General features: G+C 39.3%; 1 protein-coding gene across 12 annotated transcripts in view; it reads right to left on the bottom strand.

The window, feature by feature from the left end:
• The window catches only part of LRCH3 (leucine rich repeats and calponin homology domain containing 3), a 68,667-nt gene extending 52,212 nt beyond the window's left edge, over positions 1-16,455 (bottom strand). For 4 of the 12 annotated variants that reach the window (XR_009743148.1, XM_061452265.1, XM_061452269.1 and 1 more), the window contains exon 1: positions 16,175-16,454. Coding sequence is in view for 11 of the 12 variants with exons in the window: in XM_061452265.1 (XP_061308249.1) it covers positions 16,175-16,412 (238 nt within the window). In the remaining variant the exon portion in view is untranslated. Of the gene's footprint in view, positions 1-16,174 lie in introns of all 12 variants that reach the window. The other 8 variants (XM_061452263.1, XM_061452267.1, XM_061452266.1 and 5 more) reach the window with 3 other exon arrangements.
• Between the last annotated feature and the right edge of the window lie 2,579 nt (positions 16,456-19,034).

Below are 19,034 nucleotides of genomic sequence, written 5' to 3'. Positions count from 1 at the left end.
CCACACACAGAAGCAGCTATAATATAGCAGCAGGAAAACAGAAAAGACTCTTACCAAGAAGCTATACTATACAAACAACTTCTCACAAAAAAAGGAAAACAAAAAATACAAGAAATATTAGTTCCTTCATCTCACTATTAGACTCTAAGGTACTATGCTAGATACCATATAGTTTAGAATCCATAGTCAATCTTCAGTTATTCAGAAAAGGAGGGGGAAGGAAGGGTCAGAAAATGTGGATAAAGTAACACACCACAAGTTAATACAAAGGCTAATGCAGATGGTGTGCAATGATAAGTAATGACAAATACTAACAGAAAGGTATCAAGACCTCCTAGGCAGCAGTGAGCCAGGCTAGAAAGTCCCTGTAAGGCAGCATAGTGCCTTTTCAATAAATTTATGTTGCCTCAGCTGGCACCCCCACAACCAGCTCAGGCACTCCAAATACACCAATTACATTTTTAAACCACCCTCAACAATCTGTTCATGGCTATCAAGAGTTCTGCCTGAAGAAACTATCAGTGTGGAAGACTCTATGTTACCGTGACTTTGCTTAATGCTCTGCTCTGGCTTTCCTCTGTATCAGTGAAATATCTCTTATATTCAGTAATTCCAACAGCTCTGTCATGAAACCGTAACTTGGGGAAGGAGACCTGGCACAGACGAAAGGCAGGAACAGGTTAGTCAGGAAGGCTGAAAACATAAAATGCAACCAACAAAGGCTTCATATTTCCACCATTCATCTATTTATTTCACTAAAAGCTAGCAATGACTTCAGTTCATCTTAATATTATTATCCATAAAATTCACATATAAATAAGTCAGCTAATGTGACAGCTGCAATTTACCTACTATCCCATTAGTTTTGCATATTTCCCTTATATATTTCACTGATCAGTTCAAAATACATTACTTTACTCCCTTTTTTCCACAGACAGTTTAAGTTGAATGATCTATTAAAGCCAGTAATAGGTGGACAGACCATAAAGAAAAACATTTTAGCTATGAATACATTTCAGAATGTCATAAGTGGAGAGTTAGAAAAAAAACAGCTTAAACCAGAACTGGAAATTCAAAGGTCCTAAAAAGCAAAGTGAGTAATTTCACATAAAAAGGCCAATTACTTTCACAGAAAGGCAAGCATTTCTATAAAATTTTATGGCTGTTATTACTGCATTTCTCTGAAGCTCTTAATAGAGTGCCTTCGTATTTACAGAACTTAGATGCAGCTTCATCAGACTACACAAGTAAGGTCACCAAGTATGTCTCATAGCATTGCAGACACTAATCTGTCTTTAGCAGGATGGTATTTTATTGAGAAGAAAAGTCAATAAAGTCCAACAGTCAAAAGTCCTATGTTCTTTTAATGACTCCTTGAGGCCATCTCTCATGCTGACATCATCCCTAACAAAAAAAGTCTGTTACACTTTACACCAGCAGTGCTGCAAATTTTCAATTGGACAATTATTGCCAGAGTTCTAGAAAAAGAGCTGGAGCCTTACCAAGTCGTCTGTGCAGTACAAGCCATTTTAGTGTCAAGAAATAAAACAACAGTACAGAATATGTATGGAAAATCCCCCCCATCAAACAGAGAGGACAGCCAAATGAAGAGATAAATGACAGCAATTGCCAAAACATATGTTCATCATATGAAATAAATTTTGAATCTGGAAACCATAAAAGTCACCTTCAGTCAAAAGCACGCCATGCCGATGTTAGCAGGGATCAAGAACTACAGAACTGGTGGTCACAATTACATGCATCTTCACTTTTTTAAAAGCTCAGCTTGCTAAGAGCTAGTAGCAAGGCTATCAAAAGGATTGTTACATTCTCAAACCAGTATTTGAGATGAACTCTACATGTCTTTTTAGAAAAGTATCTCTGGCAGCAAATACACAACACAAAATCTAACCTGATCTCACTACAACTTAAAAGAGAATTCTTTTAAAACCAAACCCATCCCTATTCAGGAAAAGGCTGAAGCAGAGGTTTAACAGTAAACATTGCTCCTCTGAAGAGGCCATGATGGAAGTTAATCTCAAACTGTAGCACTCACTTTGAAAATTTTTGGCTGATTGGTTCTATCCCTCCAGCTCCTCTGAGAAACATCAGTTTTGTGCATGTGACAACTCCATCTATACAGTCTCAGTGCAAACTGCACACAGCAAGAGAAAAAGGAGAACAAAAGTTTTTTTGCATTATTAGAAGAATTCTTGACAAATGCTGAGCTGTGTGGCAACTGCCCACACTGCACAACAATGATAAGAGTTCTACTCCAAGAGATCTCTGCTACTCCATTTTCAAAATGACTTTTAACCCCCGGTATTTTTAGAGCTCTGTCTATAAAACCTTATTTCACAAAGTGGTCATTCACCAACATGTAAAAATCCAAATGTAAAAATCTCAAAGGTTCAGATAAACTGCTTTATACATGCTCAAGCATGGGCACAAGCATGACACACTATGTATGGAAGCACACTACTGCTCCTTAGCAACATGACACCCTGCCTCTTGCCCACTGCTTATGAAATACTTGACTGTGTTCCAGGAGAGCAGGGTTTCATTTTACACCACTGCTTCACAGAGTTAGTAGTGAGGGGAAGTGGGCAGTAAGTGAACTCTTCCCCTCCCAACCCCCGTGACAAAGTTTCTTCAGGTACAAACAAAAGGAATTGCCCAACTAAAATTAACTTTAAAAATTCATTTTCAAGCAAAACACATAACAAAGCCTTGAAAATGGAGCTAGAACTATTGTCAGGTTGTAAGTCTATGCAGAAAGCTCTGGATCCATCTGTCTTTTTTCCTATTAAAAATTACAAGCATTGTTAAAAGCATAGATTAATATTTATTCAATCCATTTATCTTTCGCAAAATCTCGCTAGGATAATAGGCTTGGGTAAAAAGAAGAACAACAATCTTCAGCTTGGGTGAAACTGCAGGTAAACTTGCAGTTCCAGCACTGCAAAAAAATCCCAAACAAATCCAACCCCACACCATGGAAAATAGTCCTACTGCAACAATCACTCCATGAATTTTAATCAAGAGACTTAATGGAAACAATTCACCTTTAACAACTTCCACAAGCCTGCACAGAGTTATGGAGAGATCGGAGAGAAGGACTTTGATGCAGCAAAGATACTGGATAGCTTAAGAGCCCTGAAATTACAAATCTGATTTTCAGATTTCAGTGCAGAATAAGTCAATGAATCACCCACAGCAAAATGGAAAGGTTATACATGGAAAATAATTGGCTCTGATATGCAATTTTAAAAAGGCACTGCATTAAAAGATTAACTGTGGTATAAATATGGAAGTGATCAGCAAAAAGAAAGCAGTAAGGGTGGAAAATGTGAGTCAAGCAGGATATTTGAAGTTTATATAAGAAGAAAAATGATGATAAAGCACTAACAATAGTGACGGCACTAAGTATTTCTTTTGCCCTGAAAGTAATACTGATCTCATTACAGTATGTACAAGATAAGGAAGAAAATCTATCCTGGGATGACTAGAAGCACATCTGTACTTCTAACAGAAGTAAAATAAAACTCTTCAGGCCATTATAAAACAAGAATGAGAAACTTGTGAAAAATCCCACCATAAAATATATTTGCAAATAAACCCATTTTAGTTTCTACTTCAACTGCTAATATTTAACATTCATTACAAATCAGAATTTACCTATCATTATTAAACTGCAACTACAGCCAAAGAAGAAACAGCTGTTACAATTGCGAGAATACTACATAAAAGAAACAGAGTGCCGCATTTCATTGATACAGAGTGAGAAAGCAAGAGTGCCAGTGATCACAAGACAGGATGCCATAAACCAATTGAAACTTTGGTAAATGAGAATTTGCCACTGGAGTTTGACATCCTACGAAAAGGTTAACACCAACAATACAGGAGGAATGACCTTCCTGCCACAAAAGCTACATGGAAAAGTCGTCACATGGGAAGTAACATGAAGAAAACACTTGAACAGCTGGAGCGAAACAAAGTTTATGACAGTGAAATTATGCTATAAGTGTGAAGCAACATTAAGATTACAATTACAATTTCATATGCACATGTATTAAACTCTTGTTCATTAATCTTCTTTCCCCTCATGGAAGATGCTACCTGCCAGAGACAGCCTGTTTTATCAGCTAATAACACCAGTACATCAACCAACTCCATAACACCACATACTCATTTTGCTTATTGAAAGGATGTCTCCAGCTTTACAGATGTTAACATCCCCAGTTCCTCCTCCTAAGTACTGTCATCCCAGCACAACAGGCTATTTTAGGAGATTACATGATGTAGTAATATAGTTTCAGATCAAATGGCATGGAAGCAAAATACAAAGGCATATTAAAAAACTCTTTCAACAACTTTAGTCTATGTGCAATATAAAACTTGAAATGAAATCAAATTCAAGCCCCCCAAGTAAGACACATGGCTTATATTTTTTTTTTCCCCCTCTTCTCTTCATGGGACATAAATTGTGTTTTCTAGAATTTCTTTAAAATTGCAAGATTTTGCCTGAAAAGTAAAACAGTACACCAAACAAGTTGCTCTACAAGTATCTCTGACATAAGCATGTATCACCATGCAGGGAATGGACGTACCACACAAATTAGAGAGAGCAAGATGCAAAGAGATAGGAAACACAGAGACAGAAAGATTATTTAAGGTCAAAACCAGAGAATGAAAATTGAACAGGCAAATCTAAAAGGCATATTTTTTTTAAGTATGAACACATTTTCTTCTAATAATATGAAAAAAAAGACACTGTGTTGAGCAGACTGAAATACCCCCAGCTGAGCATCAGAGAATTATAAACTGCTTCTTCAAGAGTGAAGCAGGAGCCATTACCAGATCCTCTCTGCCTCTTGCACTCCATCACATCAGTCCAATGTAGGAGCAAAGAGAAATTCTCTTGGTTCTACTTGGTTCTTGTTGTTTCTTTGCTTTGGTAATCCCCAACAATTGTCAGGTATCAGATACATTTCTCATTACTATACTGAGAAAGCCCCAGAGACACATGTTGTAGTCATTCATTAGAAGAGGAAACCCCTTCCCCAAAACAAAGGGGACAACAACTCATTCAAGTTATTCCAGAATCTGCTCATACAGGTTGCCATGTATGCTTCTAAAAACCCTTCTATTTCCATTTATTACCTATTCAACACAGTCAAAAGTTGAGAACAGCCTCATATGGGAAGAATATAGTCATGTTTAAAAAATAAATCACATTTCTGTCTGAAAATCTAATTAGATCGAAATAATAGCAGAGGTTATTAAAAAAGTAAGAGTATTTCTTTTTCCACTTAAATACTGCAAATCTGGCAGCACCGTGCCAACAATTACATTACTGATGAAAATAGGTATTTCTGCATTTTGTTTTACATATTCAAAGAGAATAATGTGTTTTAAGAAAAAGGAATATGAACTGCATACTTTAAAAAAGCTATTTAAATGGTCTAGTTTCAAACTGGTGGCACATTATTGAAATAGAACTTCCAGAGACTTATTTCTTAACCACTTTCTATAGCAGCACTACAGAATTGTGAATAGAAATTATACTGCAGTAACACTGACAAAAAGAATTTACCAGATTAACAGATGAACTTCTCATTTTAGCATGTATTTGTGGAAGCAGAAATGCCAGATATCTAGAAGTTTACAGCTGTTACTCAGTTACATAATTCACACCCAAATCACGTGCACTAGAAATATGTGAGGGAGAAAAGTACCACTTCCGTTGTGCCTTCCCTCTTCAAAGCGCTGTATGCTTCTTAACAGCAGTAAAACATAACTCTCTTACCTATTCCCAAATCGCATCTGAATGGAATGTTATGGTGCAGAGAAAGTTAAACTCAAGAAAAACATATGAAGCATGTTAATTTCATAAGCAATAGAGATTTCTGGCAAGGAAAGCCACATTTAAAGATTTATTTTATTACTACTTTAATACCTTGGTCTAGATGAATTTCTATGAAGTAGAAGAGTTTCTTGCATTAAGTAACAAAAATGCTCTTCTGAAAAAAGCAGGAAGAGCAATCAAGCTTTGCAACCTGCACTACAGCACTCCTAAGGTATTTTCAATATCTGAATGAATAAATTTTTAGAAAACATGGCATGCAGAGTTGTTTGTAGCCACAAAAGTCTCCTCAGAAACAAAATAGAAACATCAGATCTAGGACACAAATAGGTTACACCATATTCTTTATTTATACCTATTGCTTTTCATTCAACATGGTCATAGCCATCTGCACGCTTGAACTTGTGATGAATGTAATGATACGGAAAAAGCAGTGAAAGTTAATTCAGTGACAAATATGTCATATCACAAAAAAGTTCTCAAAATAATTACAATACAGGTATGTTTTTGTAACCCTTCATATTCTTCATACCTTACAGCATAGCCCTGGGAAAAAGTTCTTCAAATGATAACACGCCAAGTTGGAAAGAAACTACGGCTTTTTTGTCATATTGAGGTTTGTTGAGGTTTTGTTTTTTTTTTAACATGTGTTTAATAAGCACATTAATACTCTCATAGAAGTATATTTCTAGTAGTATTGATAAACCTTCAGGTAAACAGTAAGAGCTTGTAAAAGAATGCTTTTGAATAGAAAACTAGCCTCCTCCTTACCCTATGTGAAGAGAGAATAAAACTCTCACTCAACACCATTTGTTAACATTGACCATATCAATTAGCCAACAGAAAGAAGAATGTAGTATTTCAGAAAGATTTTAAATAGTTGCAGTGCACTTGGGCACTAACAAACTCAAATCTTCTACCTCTTATTTCAAATTACAAGTTAATGCTCTTTTCCCTTCAGAGAAAACAAAAAAACCAGCAGGAGTAAAAAAAAAGTGAGCATCCTGAATAAAAAAGAAAAATATGTTAAGTTGATCATAGTATGAAATCTGCAGTTAAATACTAGCTCATGATAAAATGCTATGACAGCACCTTTAAACTAACAATTCAAATAGAAAAGCTGATTTTAAAAAATGTGTTTAATGAGAACAGGAACTACAAAACAGATTGAAGGTTATCAGTTATGGGGGGGTGTGGGGTATTCTCCACGAAAACTTGCTTCACCTTGCTCAGAAGCTAATGTTTTAATCACCAGTAAAGCTTCTAGGCTTGCCTTCTTACACTGTAGCTTTTAGCAGTAATAATGATAACAATCTTTCGACACACAGGCCTCCCTGAATGACAGGATGATTTGCATGGCAGCAGACCAGAATCATGCCATATAGAATACTCAAATATTCTGCAACACATTTACAGCTCAAACAATCTGCTGTTTTAACATAGATGGGTTCCAAAGATAATTTTTTGACCTTGCTAAGCACAAATCTACCCACCCCTTGACAAGCCAGCAGAATAAAAGGAAGTAGCAGATATTTTATGGTTCATAACCACATTCAGCAGTGGCCCTCTAAAAAAAAGCTGAGCTTGGAGTCAATGTAATGACAAGCACCTAATTGTCCTGCTATTACTGTGCTCACTGACTCTCACTCCTAGAGAACAGTATGTATGACATCAATTCAAAGACCAGTAAAAGCCTTGGTCTATGACTGAACTAAGTAGTAATATATATGTCCATAAATAATGGCAATAATGAATTAAACAGGTTTAAATTACTACTTGTCTCATCAGCACCCTAAAATTAATGTTCTGCTCAGATTTAAAAGGGATTTTCTGTCAAGCATTAAGATATTGGTTAGTCCTCTCTTTATCATGCTAACAACTTAGAAGATTGGAGTTGGCAACAAGAGAAGCATTTGAGACAGAGGGCAAGATTATTGAGGAAAGAATAAAAGGTTAAGATGTGGAAGCTTGGATGAAGGAGATGAAAAAAGACTGAGGGTAGAGGAGACAGATAACATCATATTGCTGGGAACATGTGACACAAACACTTAGGAGGAATCCCAACCCAGTAGAGCACAATCCCCTCCAGTACACCAAGCACAGTACTGAAGACCTACACATACTATCATTCCTCTGCTTTCAAACATCTGTACAATTTGGAGGCAGAGCATTCCACTCTACAAACTGGTCCCAGGGAATGGCAACCTACTGCTGTCTCATTGGCACAGGTAAGAGAAACCTGATGGGCATAAAGGTTTGAATTGTCATGATGCCAGCATGATTCCACTTAATTGCATCTAGAGAAAGTCAGCCTGCATTCAGAATTCAGCGTTAGGAAAGTAACCTGAAAAAAGCACTGGAGTCTTGTACAGAGAAAACCCAGTTAAAAACTTACATAATACTGGTAAATCAAGCACACAGACAGTATAGTCTATAATCAAAGATGGTCACGTAACTGTAGTTGCCCATTTCCTGTGTGTATCTAGTGTCTGGAGGTCTTTAATTAGCAGCCACATACTACTTTTCATTCCTCTTCAAGATCTTTCTGTTCAAGTGGATTTCTTCAGAAGACAAAATTACTGTAAGAATCAGGACTGATCACAGCAACTGTGATCAACACCTACTGTTGAAAAATCATTAGGAAAAAAGTGGAATTGCAAAAAAAAAAAAAAAAAAAGGGATGATAACCTGAAAGCTGGTGAATGCTGCTTTGGAAATACAGATTGCATCTGTCATTGCCATATAGTTCCTCTATCATACTAAACAAACCTTCTGAACTAATTTTTCCAAAAGTAGCAATTAATCACATATTCCCATTTTTCTAGATGTCAGGCTTGATTTCCAGTACTCCTGAAGAGTCACCAAGGTAACTGAAGTTATTGAAGAACTGCATTTAAAAAATAAAACCAGGATTTATCTGTAATGGTTCTGTTGCCTAAAAGTTCAGGCACTAAGTGCTTTGAATCTGGCACCCCAAATCAGCATACGCTACCAAACTTTGTATGAATACAAGCTTCATATATACAAAATACAGTTACATTACCTTGCTTCACTCCACAGAGATTACATGAAAAATAGTGTCTGGAACCTTTTCAAAAGTAGGGAGCACTACCCAAATGCCCAAGGCAATAACAACACAATTCTGTACTCAGAGCTAAGTCTCAACAATAAGCAGAATAGACTAAAATTCACATGGGTCACTGAACAATTGGGGGGAGAGGGGGAGGGAACTGAATAGATGCTCACTAATCCTACTGTCCTCTGCACAGAGCAGACTATGGTTAAAAAAAATGTGTTTCTCCAGCCAACACCTGGGCTGCACAGCAAGTTGGGATTTTTTAGGCATATCCTGATTTTGGAGTGCTTGAACTACATTTAGAGAAGACTATTAAATACTTTCAAATCGGTAACACTACCAGCTAGAAAAGAACAAAGGCTCTCCTCGCTCTAAAGAGACTTCTCTGGGCTCTGTCCGTGAAGACAGCAGTTTGTAGTGTAGGACCGTAAGTGAGGCTGAAGTAAGCAACTGTCAGGACAGTCTGGGGGACTTCAAAGTGAAAAATAAAGCCCCCTTCCTGCATATATACAAAATTACTAACTTACACTAACTTACTAACACTCCTATGAAGAAAAGACCAGAATGTATTACCCTTTCTCTAAATAGCTGTAATTCAGAGAACTAAAGCAATATTTTCACTCTAATACACTGATAAAGTCTAACCCCAAGACACTTTTAACATGAATGGGTTTTCACATCCCCCACACTTTGGAGAGGGGGACGTAGTAGCTGAAGAAGAAAGCTCACTGCACAGCCCATAACTTCAGCTAAATACACAACTGCAATTCATTCAAGCTGTTTGGCTAACATCGGAAACCGTGAGATCCAAGCCTGGTTAGTTATTAAAGAGAGAAGAACCCTTGAATTGAGTTACAGCCTTTTCATTAGCTACCATGTAATTTTATTTTTAACACACACTATATAATTTTCAGTGTTTGTTGTAATTAATTCTTCACTGTTGGTTCTTCTACTGAAGAAACTAATTCCATCTACTGCATTCTAAAGCTAAACATGAGTGTAAAATTACTTCCATAAAATAATGTATTTTGCCAAATGAAAGCATGAGATCAAAATCTGTCAGCAGTAAAGTTTCAATTAATGCAACTCAGCTCTATAAGCCATACTCTGAAAGAAAAAGTTCCTATGCTTACTGACTCAAAGGCTAGCACATCGTTTTACAGAAAGAAATACGCAAATTTACAACAGCTCAGTGGTAAAAGGTTACAAAATAGAGTTAAGGTATGATTTCACAACTGATGCAAGTCAATTTAAGCTTACATATCTTCCAAAACAGACCCCCTCATTCTTATCACCCAATAGGATCTTTCCATCCTTTCTGTTTGCTGGCACTCAAACACACGTGAAAACGCTGCAAGCTGTCCAAGGATTTGATCTAGCTAGTTATGGGTTCTGTTTTCAGCTCGGTAAGTACAAAAGAGGTTGCTGGAAGGCAATATGATTGCTGGCGTTGACTGTGCAGCAAGAGATGAAGACAGAACTTCCCCTTCTGGCATCAGCATAGAACTTGGCCCACATTAGGCTGTGTATTTATGACTGACTTCAGCGAATACTTACCCAATATAAATTTGCTATCTCCAAGCACAGGTATAACCAGAGGAGAAGAGGTCTGGAAATGCCATGAGAGAAAAGAAGACATTTCCTATTTTCCTAAACTCTAATTTCTCCTTGGTGTGACTGCCGGACTGAATATATTTACCTACCAATCCTGCTCCTCTTTACTTTCTATGTAGTTACAATTATCTTTAAAATCATAGCTAAAAGTGTGCATGCATACATGACAAAAATATTAAAAAAAGCCTGACCATGATGGAGGCAGGGAAGTGGAAGTAACCAGAAACACATGCCATCCCAAACAACACTTAGAAGAGTTCACTGGTAGCAAAAGTTTGATTGTAAGACTACTTCTTCTGTTTTAAAAGATCAGCTCACTAAACAAAGGCATTCTGAATGTCACATATTACTTTTACTGACACAAGGATCAGAAGCTACAAGCTCAGACTCCATTTCCCCAGCTGCTATAAAACATGAGGCAAAAAGACTGCCTGTGTGCCAAGAACCACTGAGCATTAGTGCAGGCCTCAGCTCTCCACCAAAACCCAACCCATTCAAAAAAACCAAACCATAAACTGCAACAGTCTACTGCTCTAGACATTTTGAGGGTAACAAAGAAAGAGAACTGACCACAATTTACCCATTCACCAAAGCAACATTCTCAGATAATCCCATTAGCCTAGACTAAGAATTGCCAGTATTTACGCACAGAACATGCATGAGATCAAGACTTTATAATAATAGAAACACAACTTGAAAGAAAATAAGGTAGACCAACAGTCAAATTATAAAGGGACTGACACAAGAAGGAGGTAAAAATCAAAAAATGCAACAAGCCAGACTACCATCTATAGTTTGGGGAAAGATTGCCATCCTCCCTCCTTCTTTCCCATACAGCTACCAGAACCTTGGGAGAGTGTATTTCTGTTTGGGTTTTGATAAGGGTAGGTGTAAATATAGAAATCTGAGCACAATACTCTGGACTACCCTAATAAAATGTTTTGATTTTTAATACTGAAACTTCAGATAATCTAAGTAGCAACACTGTAAACTCCTCTGACAAATAGCCTGTGACTTGAACACAGAACAATCCCATTTCCTTGCAAGTTACCTTAAAGATCGCTATAAAATCATATTCTAGATACAGTAACCCAAAGAGGTTTTGTTGTTTTTTTTTTCCAAACAGTTTTTTAATTTTAGGCTGGTTTAGATTCTGCTGTTGCGGCTTTTGAGTACAAATGTTGCGGAAATACGGCCACTGCTCTATGTGCCAGAGTGTACTTCTCAAGTTGTTTTTGCATTTCATCAGGCAATATCAACTCAAGCTCTGGCAGGAAAGAAAAATATCAGTGAGAGCTCTTTCTGCAGATCACTGATAAAGTCACTGTAATCTTTCTAAATGCAAGCAAGCACTCTGCACGTAGAAATTTTATTGACACTATGATCGGATTATACTGTTTCTGTGGAGAGCTGCCAAGACCAAAACTACAGACACCTTACTGGCAAAGGCATGCAAAAAGGTAGTAGCAGACAAGTTTTTTCTTAATTTTCAGAGTCTTGCTATCTTTTCTCACTATTAATATATTCCAGAAACAAGATGTAGTACACTGCATATAATGATCTCACTACCTGATTCCCACACTACAGCCATTTCTTTTATTGCATAAAACCCCATATTCCCATCTTTCCCTTTAAAAATGGAGACAGTGAGTGGTTTAGATAATTACAGCTGTCACAAAGGGCTTGACAAATAACTTTTCTGCTCAATGTATGCTTTAGGCCACTGGGAAAGCTGTCAAATAATGACATCAGAATCTACATTAACACTGGCAAAATGCAACTGTGCTTCCTTTCAGATGGTTTATAGCCCTTCCTTTTCCTATTCCCTGGTTGAGCACAAGAGTGGGATGAACAAATGGGTTGTAATTCAACCCAGACAAAACGGGGATAGACAATGCAGATTAAAGGAAAGAGTATGAAAGAAAGAGAGAAGCACATCCTTGATTTGTTAATGAAGAAGCTTGCTCATTCTTCATTAGCAATGAATGCTGAAAGCTTGAGTCACTTCCTAAAATTCCAATTAACTTGTAAGGGATGAGCATACATAACAGCTGCTCTCCCCTCTTTCAGTATCTAAGTTGTTATTACAGTGCATTTCTTGTACATGAGCCACTCCACATGTACAAGAACGTCAGATGAACTACCACCTCACACATTGTGGGGAGCTACCTTCCCGCTCATCCATTCCAAAGCTCTCAAGCACAGATCCTTCCCATCTTCAATTTGATTTTATATTACGTGATCTTAATTCCAGTCAATGTACAAGCAAACCAGAAATTCACTATTACTTCAATGCCTGCTGAGTTCACCTGCTCTGTTCTGAGAGCAACCTTGGGCACTGATCTTGGTTTTAAAAGCTGCTTGTGGGTATTCCCCACATGGAAGACGGCAGTGGCCAGAAGCAGCTGAGGCTTGACATTATTAGACAATTCACTTGCCAGTGAAAAGTTTAGTGACTATGGCAAATGATTAATGAGGAACTTCGTATTTCTGTTAGGCATCAGTGGAAAAAATAGATTTATTTCCAGAATAAAAATGCAGCAAACCTGATCTGGTCATGTGGTTTGGTTTTAGGTAGCCCTGCGAAAGGCAGCAAGTTGGACTCAAGGATCCTTATGGATCCCTCCAACTGATTCTGTGATCTGTTTATCAAGTATTTTTCCAGAGTTAAGTTACACACGCCACAAATTCGGCTCTGATGATTGTTTAGTGCGTCGTTAAGAATGCTACTTTGAAGCTATTACAGCTTGAGCACTAGGGTTAGTATCACTGTCAACTCTGAAGCCATAAAGGATCCAAAGAAATATGATCTTCCCATTCATTTAATGTTTTGAAAATGTACCTTATGGGTGACATGTATTTAAAGGGATTTTCCCCTCACCCATCAATTTCAGAATCTTCACAGAGCCCCTAACTTGATCAAGCATCTAACCTCTAACATCCTGTTCCTGCTGACCCACTGTGCTGGTTCATCTGCATTAACAACAGTTTCCATGCAAGGCCAGTGATTCTGTTAAAGCTTAAGGCTATGCTAGACGCTGGTTTTCTACCAGTGTAGTTACGTTAATGAGAGATGCAATTCATCCCCACCTCTTTAGCATCAATGCAGTTACAGTGACATGCAATTACTTTTATTACTACAAGAATGGGAATGAGCTATACCAGTATAACATGATCAACACTAGAGAAGTGTCATGTAAAAAGAAGTAAGGTTTGCATATACATTGTTTTGCCTTCATTTTTACAGTTTTGGAGTAATTCCAATGATTTTTACGAAACTCCACACACATACCCCACCTGTGTATTTGTGGCACAGCATGCAGGAAGGCATTTGGAGTATACAATCTAGGGGGTTAGTTAAAGTGTTTCAGTGTTTCTAACACCTAGCACACATATATATTATACCATATTACTCGTGGCTGCTCCCATAGAAGATAGTTGAAGGTTTTACAAGAATGAAACTGATGTGGGGTAAGAAGCAGATTAAATTGTAGCTGACCACTCAAGTGAAAAGTGGGGGTCAGAAACACTGCCCAGCCTCACTCAAAACAAAAGTCATAGAACAGACCACACTAAAAAAGGGCACAAGATGAAGTTATTCACAGCAGCCTTCAAAACAAGAGAATTTAAACAGTATGCGTCCCTCCCTCCCTCCCACACACTGCTCAATAAGATTTGCTCCCTACAACTTAAGAACAGTTCTAGCTTTTTTTTTTTCCTAAGGTTCATTGTGATGATAAATGCACAAAAGTGTATGGTATGCACTGCTGCTTATTAGCATTTAATGCTTCTTGAACAACTACAATGCAAATATTCATTACAACAGATGGGAACCTTGGTGGAAACAAGAATTCCCACAAATTGTTTAAGAGTACAGTAAATGAATAGGATGACAAAAAGCCCAAATCCCTCACAAATGCGTATGCTGCATTTGCTTACAGATTAGCCCACTACACATCCGTTGTGCAACTGCATTTGTAGAACACCCTTTGAACAACAACGAAAAAAATTATACCCCAACAAGAAGTGTTTCCTATTTATGGATGTGTTCATATCAAGCAAACCACAGTTGTCTCAAGGTTTGGTTTGATTTTTTTTTTGTTTATTTTTATTAGTGACAGATTTTTGCGTAAGTAGGGTGTGACAGGACAGACTATAAAGTCAGACAGTTTTAAAGAAGGCTCCATTTTGAAGTACTTAGTTGACAGTGTATCAATACACTTTCTAACAGACATGGTAACTTTCAAAAACTGATGTCCAGAGTTTATTTCCAAGCTCCTAAGCTACAACTCCACATAAACCACCAAAAAATCTGAATGACAGCATAGGAAGTAATCGAAGCTACAAAAGGCATGCTGGCACCCTTTAAAACTGCTTTTACTTCATGTATACAACTACACTATCAAAATAAACATAAACTAAATTTGCTCTATAGAATGCATTACGAAAACTCCTACATCCTGCACAAACTCTCACTGATTCCCAAGTCTCCTCTCCCTATTCAATACAGTAATATGTAAACACACTCCACAAACGTGTTTCTTGCTTATGATCAAGGTGCTTCCAGGGAAAGTATATTAGTTTTTAGTCTATTCCTATGACTACACTGAGGAGCGCAGAGAAAAAACGAGCCCTACTGCTTACTGTACCTTGTAAATTGTTTCTTAAAAATACTTAATATTTTTATCCATATGAGGCAGGAGAAAAAAAAAAGGCATGTGATTCTGTCTACAGTACCTTTCATATCTTGCTTATGGCTGTCAGAAATGACAATAACAGAAGCATAAGAGCACAAGAAACAGTTGTCTTTAGTGTATGCACACGTGACAGCCCTTCTTGGAAAGTTGGTTTCCCCTGTCAACAGCACAAGACGAGATGGGTAGGGTCCATAGACCCGTGTACATATGCACACACAATCACATGCAGCTACATCAGAACAAGAACATGTGTGGCTAAAACCGCATCAGGGATCAGCAGTATTCAGAAAAGCCTCATAACTCTTTTAAAAACAGCCTCCAACAAGGGAAACACCTCTAAAGTGGAGACGACAAAGAAAAAAAAAACCCAATAAATGAAGAGATTTCATCGGCCAGACCGACGGCGGGCAGAGGAAGGAGGAGTACCCTGCAACAGCTCCTCCATCCTGTCCCAGCCGAGGAGAGGAAGGGCGGAGGGCGAAGGGAGGAGGCTAAGGGGTGAAGGAGAAACGGCCCAAATTAAGAAACATGCCAAGCATCGCTTCGCTGCGGGAATCCCCCTCCGCACACACACGCACTTTCAAAGACAAACTCGCGGCGGGGGGGGAACACCTCCAAACATCCACTGAGGATATTCCTCATCTTCATACACCCAGCTTGAATTTACTGGAGCGACAGCGAATTGACCAACTCAGCTTCAATTCTGGCGGGGGACTGTCACCCTCCCACCCCAGCACCCTTCCTGGAACGGGGCGGGGCGGGACGGGACAGGCAGCCCTCCCGAGCCCTCTCTCATGGGGAGCCGCTAGACCCCCACACGCCGGCTGCCCCCAGCCCTGAGGTGCTCGCGGAGGCACGGCAAGGCGTTTCCCCGACCCCCCGTCCCCGCCGTCTCGCTCCCTGCAGCGCCGCGTCCCTCACCAGCCTGGGTGGTGTCGCTGAGGTCGTGGTTGGCGGCGCTGGCCCGCGGGTAGTCACGGAGCTTCCTGCCGCTCAGACTGAGGGTACCGCTGGCCGCCGCTTCTTCTAAGGCTCGGTCCAAGGAGCGGTTCCACGAACCGGGACCCGAAGGACCTGGTGGCGGAGTACAAGCCGCCGCGTTTCCCGCTTGCATCACGGCGGAACCGCCCTCCGGCGCCGCCAGCACCGTGGCCGCCATTTCGCCCCCTCCGCCGCCACCACCACCACTGCCACCGTCGCTGCTACTGCTCCGGCTTTGCGCGCCCCTGCGCAGGCGCGGGGAAGCCCGGGGACCGGCTGGGAGGGAGCAGGGTATGCGCATGCGCGGCTAACCACCTGCGCGCACAGGAACGGCAGCTCCTGAAAATAACGCGGCACATCCGCTTTGTGGGTCCGACTGGGGGTAATGTGTCGTGCGGGGGCGCGCACCGCCCCTCGGCCATGGCTGCTGTGCCCGGACCCCTTCTGACCTCTCACCAGCTCCTGAGCATAGGCCCGTTCCAGCAGCAAACCAAGGGGAGATCGCAGGGATTGAACTAGGTGGGAAGAGTACTGACTGGATCGTGTTCAACTCGATGTCATCAGTCCCTAAAAGGCTGCACACTTTGCAACGTCCAAATAAACGCCAATCTTGGTCTGGGCAAGCACTGATGCGCTTGCATGCTGGAACTGCTGCGGGAAGCTGGCAAGTGTGCAGGCTTGAGCTGGTAAGGAAGAGCAAAGGCTGTGAACACTCTTCCTCATCAATAACTTATCGAACATATTTACAGGCAGCATTTTCTTCCTGCACTTCCAATAAGCAGCAGCACTTCCAGTGCTGGCACAAGCCTGCACTCAGAACCACAGGTGGTGGCTGTTTTCTCAGGGTGTTGACACCCATCTTGTAACCCGAGGTTCAGGTGACAGTCACTTCTCACTAGCAAGGTATGTCACAGCAACATGAAACCAGCGCTTGGTCTGACCGAGTCAGGGATCTGGTTCTATAATCACACCAAACCACTACAGTAGATGGTGCTACTGAAAAAATACATAAATACAACATTTAAATGAAAGTTTGTACAGTGCCACTCCAAGAAGTGCTTCATTTTCAGGATATTAAGCTGGGCAACGAATGTGAGCCCTCCTCAAGTGAGCCTCCTTTCTGGTATGTTCTTCAGAACATTTAATAAGAATCTAATTATTAAGAACCCCTTGAAGGATATCACAAAATTCACATAACCAATATACTGCTCAGGTAGTTATAACAGGAACAAGACAATATGAAACCTGTAACTTTTTATTAAAAAAAAAAATTAACAGCTTCAGAATAGATCCAATGTAATAACTTCTCTGAAAAATACCAAAAGGTATAGTGTAACACATCTTCTCATTAAATACAAACTAGCATTTTTTGATGCACTGCATCAGTGTTTTGCATCTATGTTGATGCAAAAAAAATGTTATTTTCGTTGCATCCTGGCACATCAAAGAAAGTATACACTGAAACAGGGTGACTGACAACACTTTATCTACTCCAATTCTAACAGTGGGACATTTTTTAAAAAACCCAATTTCCTACTAGTAATTAACAGAAAAAAAAAAAACAAACCCCAACCAACCCTTAACACCATTACAATTAGTTTGCTTCTCCTAAGGTATATTTTTCAACATTAAAAATAAGGGTTTAAGTACTATATAGTATCAGGATGCACTCTTGACTTTAAAACTGCTATACAAAAGCCCTTCTAATGTCAAACGTTCTTCAACATTGAAGTTCCTGGTAAATGTCAGTTAACTTGGAATTTGAGACAAAAATGCAAGGAAACCAACTCTAAGAAGGCAAATGTAAGTTCCTGAAGAACAATAAAAGGAATTAAACCCACTTCAAACACTGAACATTTCTGGATACAGCAAGCCAGTTGTTCTTTTGCCTGACTGTACCTAAATCTCATTGCTATAGAACACTGTTAAGTTCCTGATCTGGAAGCAATTCTGAACAGGTGCCTCAGTTTTATGGATCATACAAATTCAGACTGAGGATGAACATTTCTGGATACAGCAAGCCAGTTGTTCTTTTGCCTGACTGTACCTAAATCTCATTGCTATAAAACACTGTTAAGCTCCTGATCTGGAAGCAATTCTGACAGGTGCCTCATTTTTATGGATCATACAAATTCAGACTGAGGATGCCCCAGCTGTTACCATCCTGCAGATCATGATGCACAAAGCTAAACGTAAAGCAACAACTACATGGTCCTGGCTTAACGCATTGCATGTGCCGGCAAACCGAAGGCTTTCTTCCAGCAACATTCCCCAGTTCCAGACAATTTTAAGATATCTGACCACTTCTGATCAGCTTCACATCTTTCCTCTCTTTGGTATACACAAACAAGTGCCATTAGATTGCTTGCCTCTGGCTATTTCCAAGAGCCAGAGAAAACCCTCTGGGGCAAGGAATGCAAAATGAGAATCCTGTCTCTGGGGAGGATAAGGAATTCTACCATACCACTGGCTTTCTCGTGCATGGTTGCATTTATTCCTATGTAATTCAAAATTTCAAAGTTATTGCATTAAATTTGTGAAAAAGGTTACAAAAAGAAACAACAAAAGTTTAAGAAAAAATAGGAGACAGACATACTCCATTTACAGAGGAGGATAATGAGATTAAGCTATTTGTAATATAAATTACTCTCATACTGCCTGTGCAGTATTCCTCCACTGCAATCTGGACCACTTTTAAGGATAAGAGTAGAATAGTCTCCATCCCAATTTCATATTTTGGATATCTCAACTAACAGCTTTATTTGTGAAAGTGAGGATGCAAAACATGTAGTTTTCAAGA

This window comes from Pezoporus flaviventris, unplaced genomic scaffold, assembly GCF_033815535.1.
Source record: "Pezoporus flaviventris isolate CSIRO_AGI_PZ_B2104156 unplaced genomic scaffold, CSIRO_AGI_Pfla_v1 ptg000013l, whole genome shotgun sequence".
Lineage (NCBI taxonomy): Eukaryota > Metazoa > Chordata > Aves > Psittaciformes > Psittacidae > Pezoporus > Pezoporus flaviventris.
Note: the sequence above shows the minus strand (reverse complement) of the source record. Positions and strands in the feature narration are given on the sequence as shown.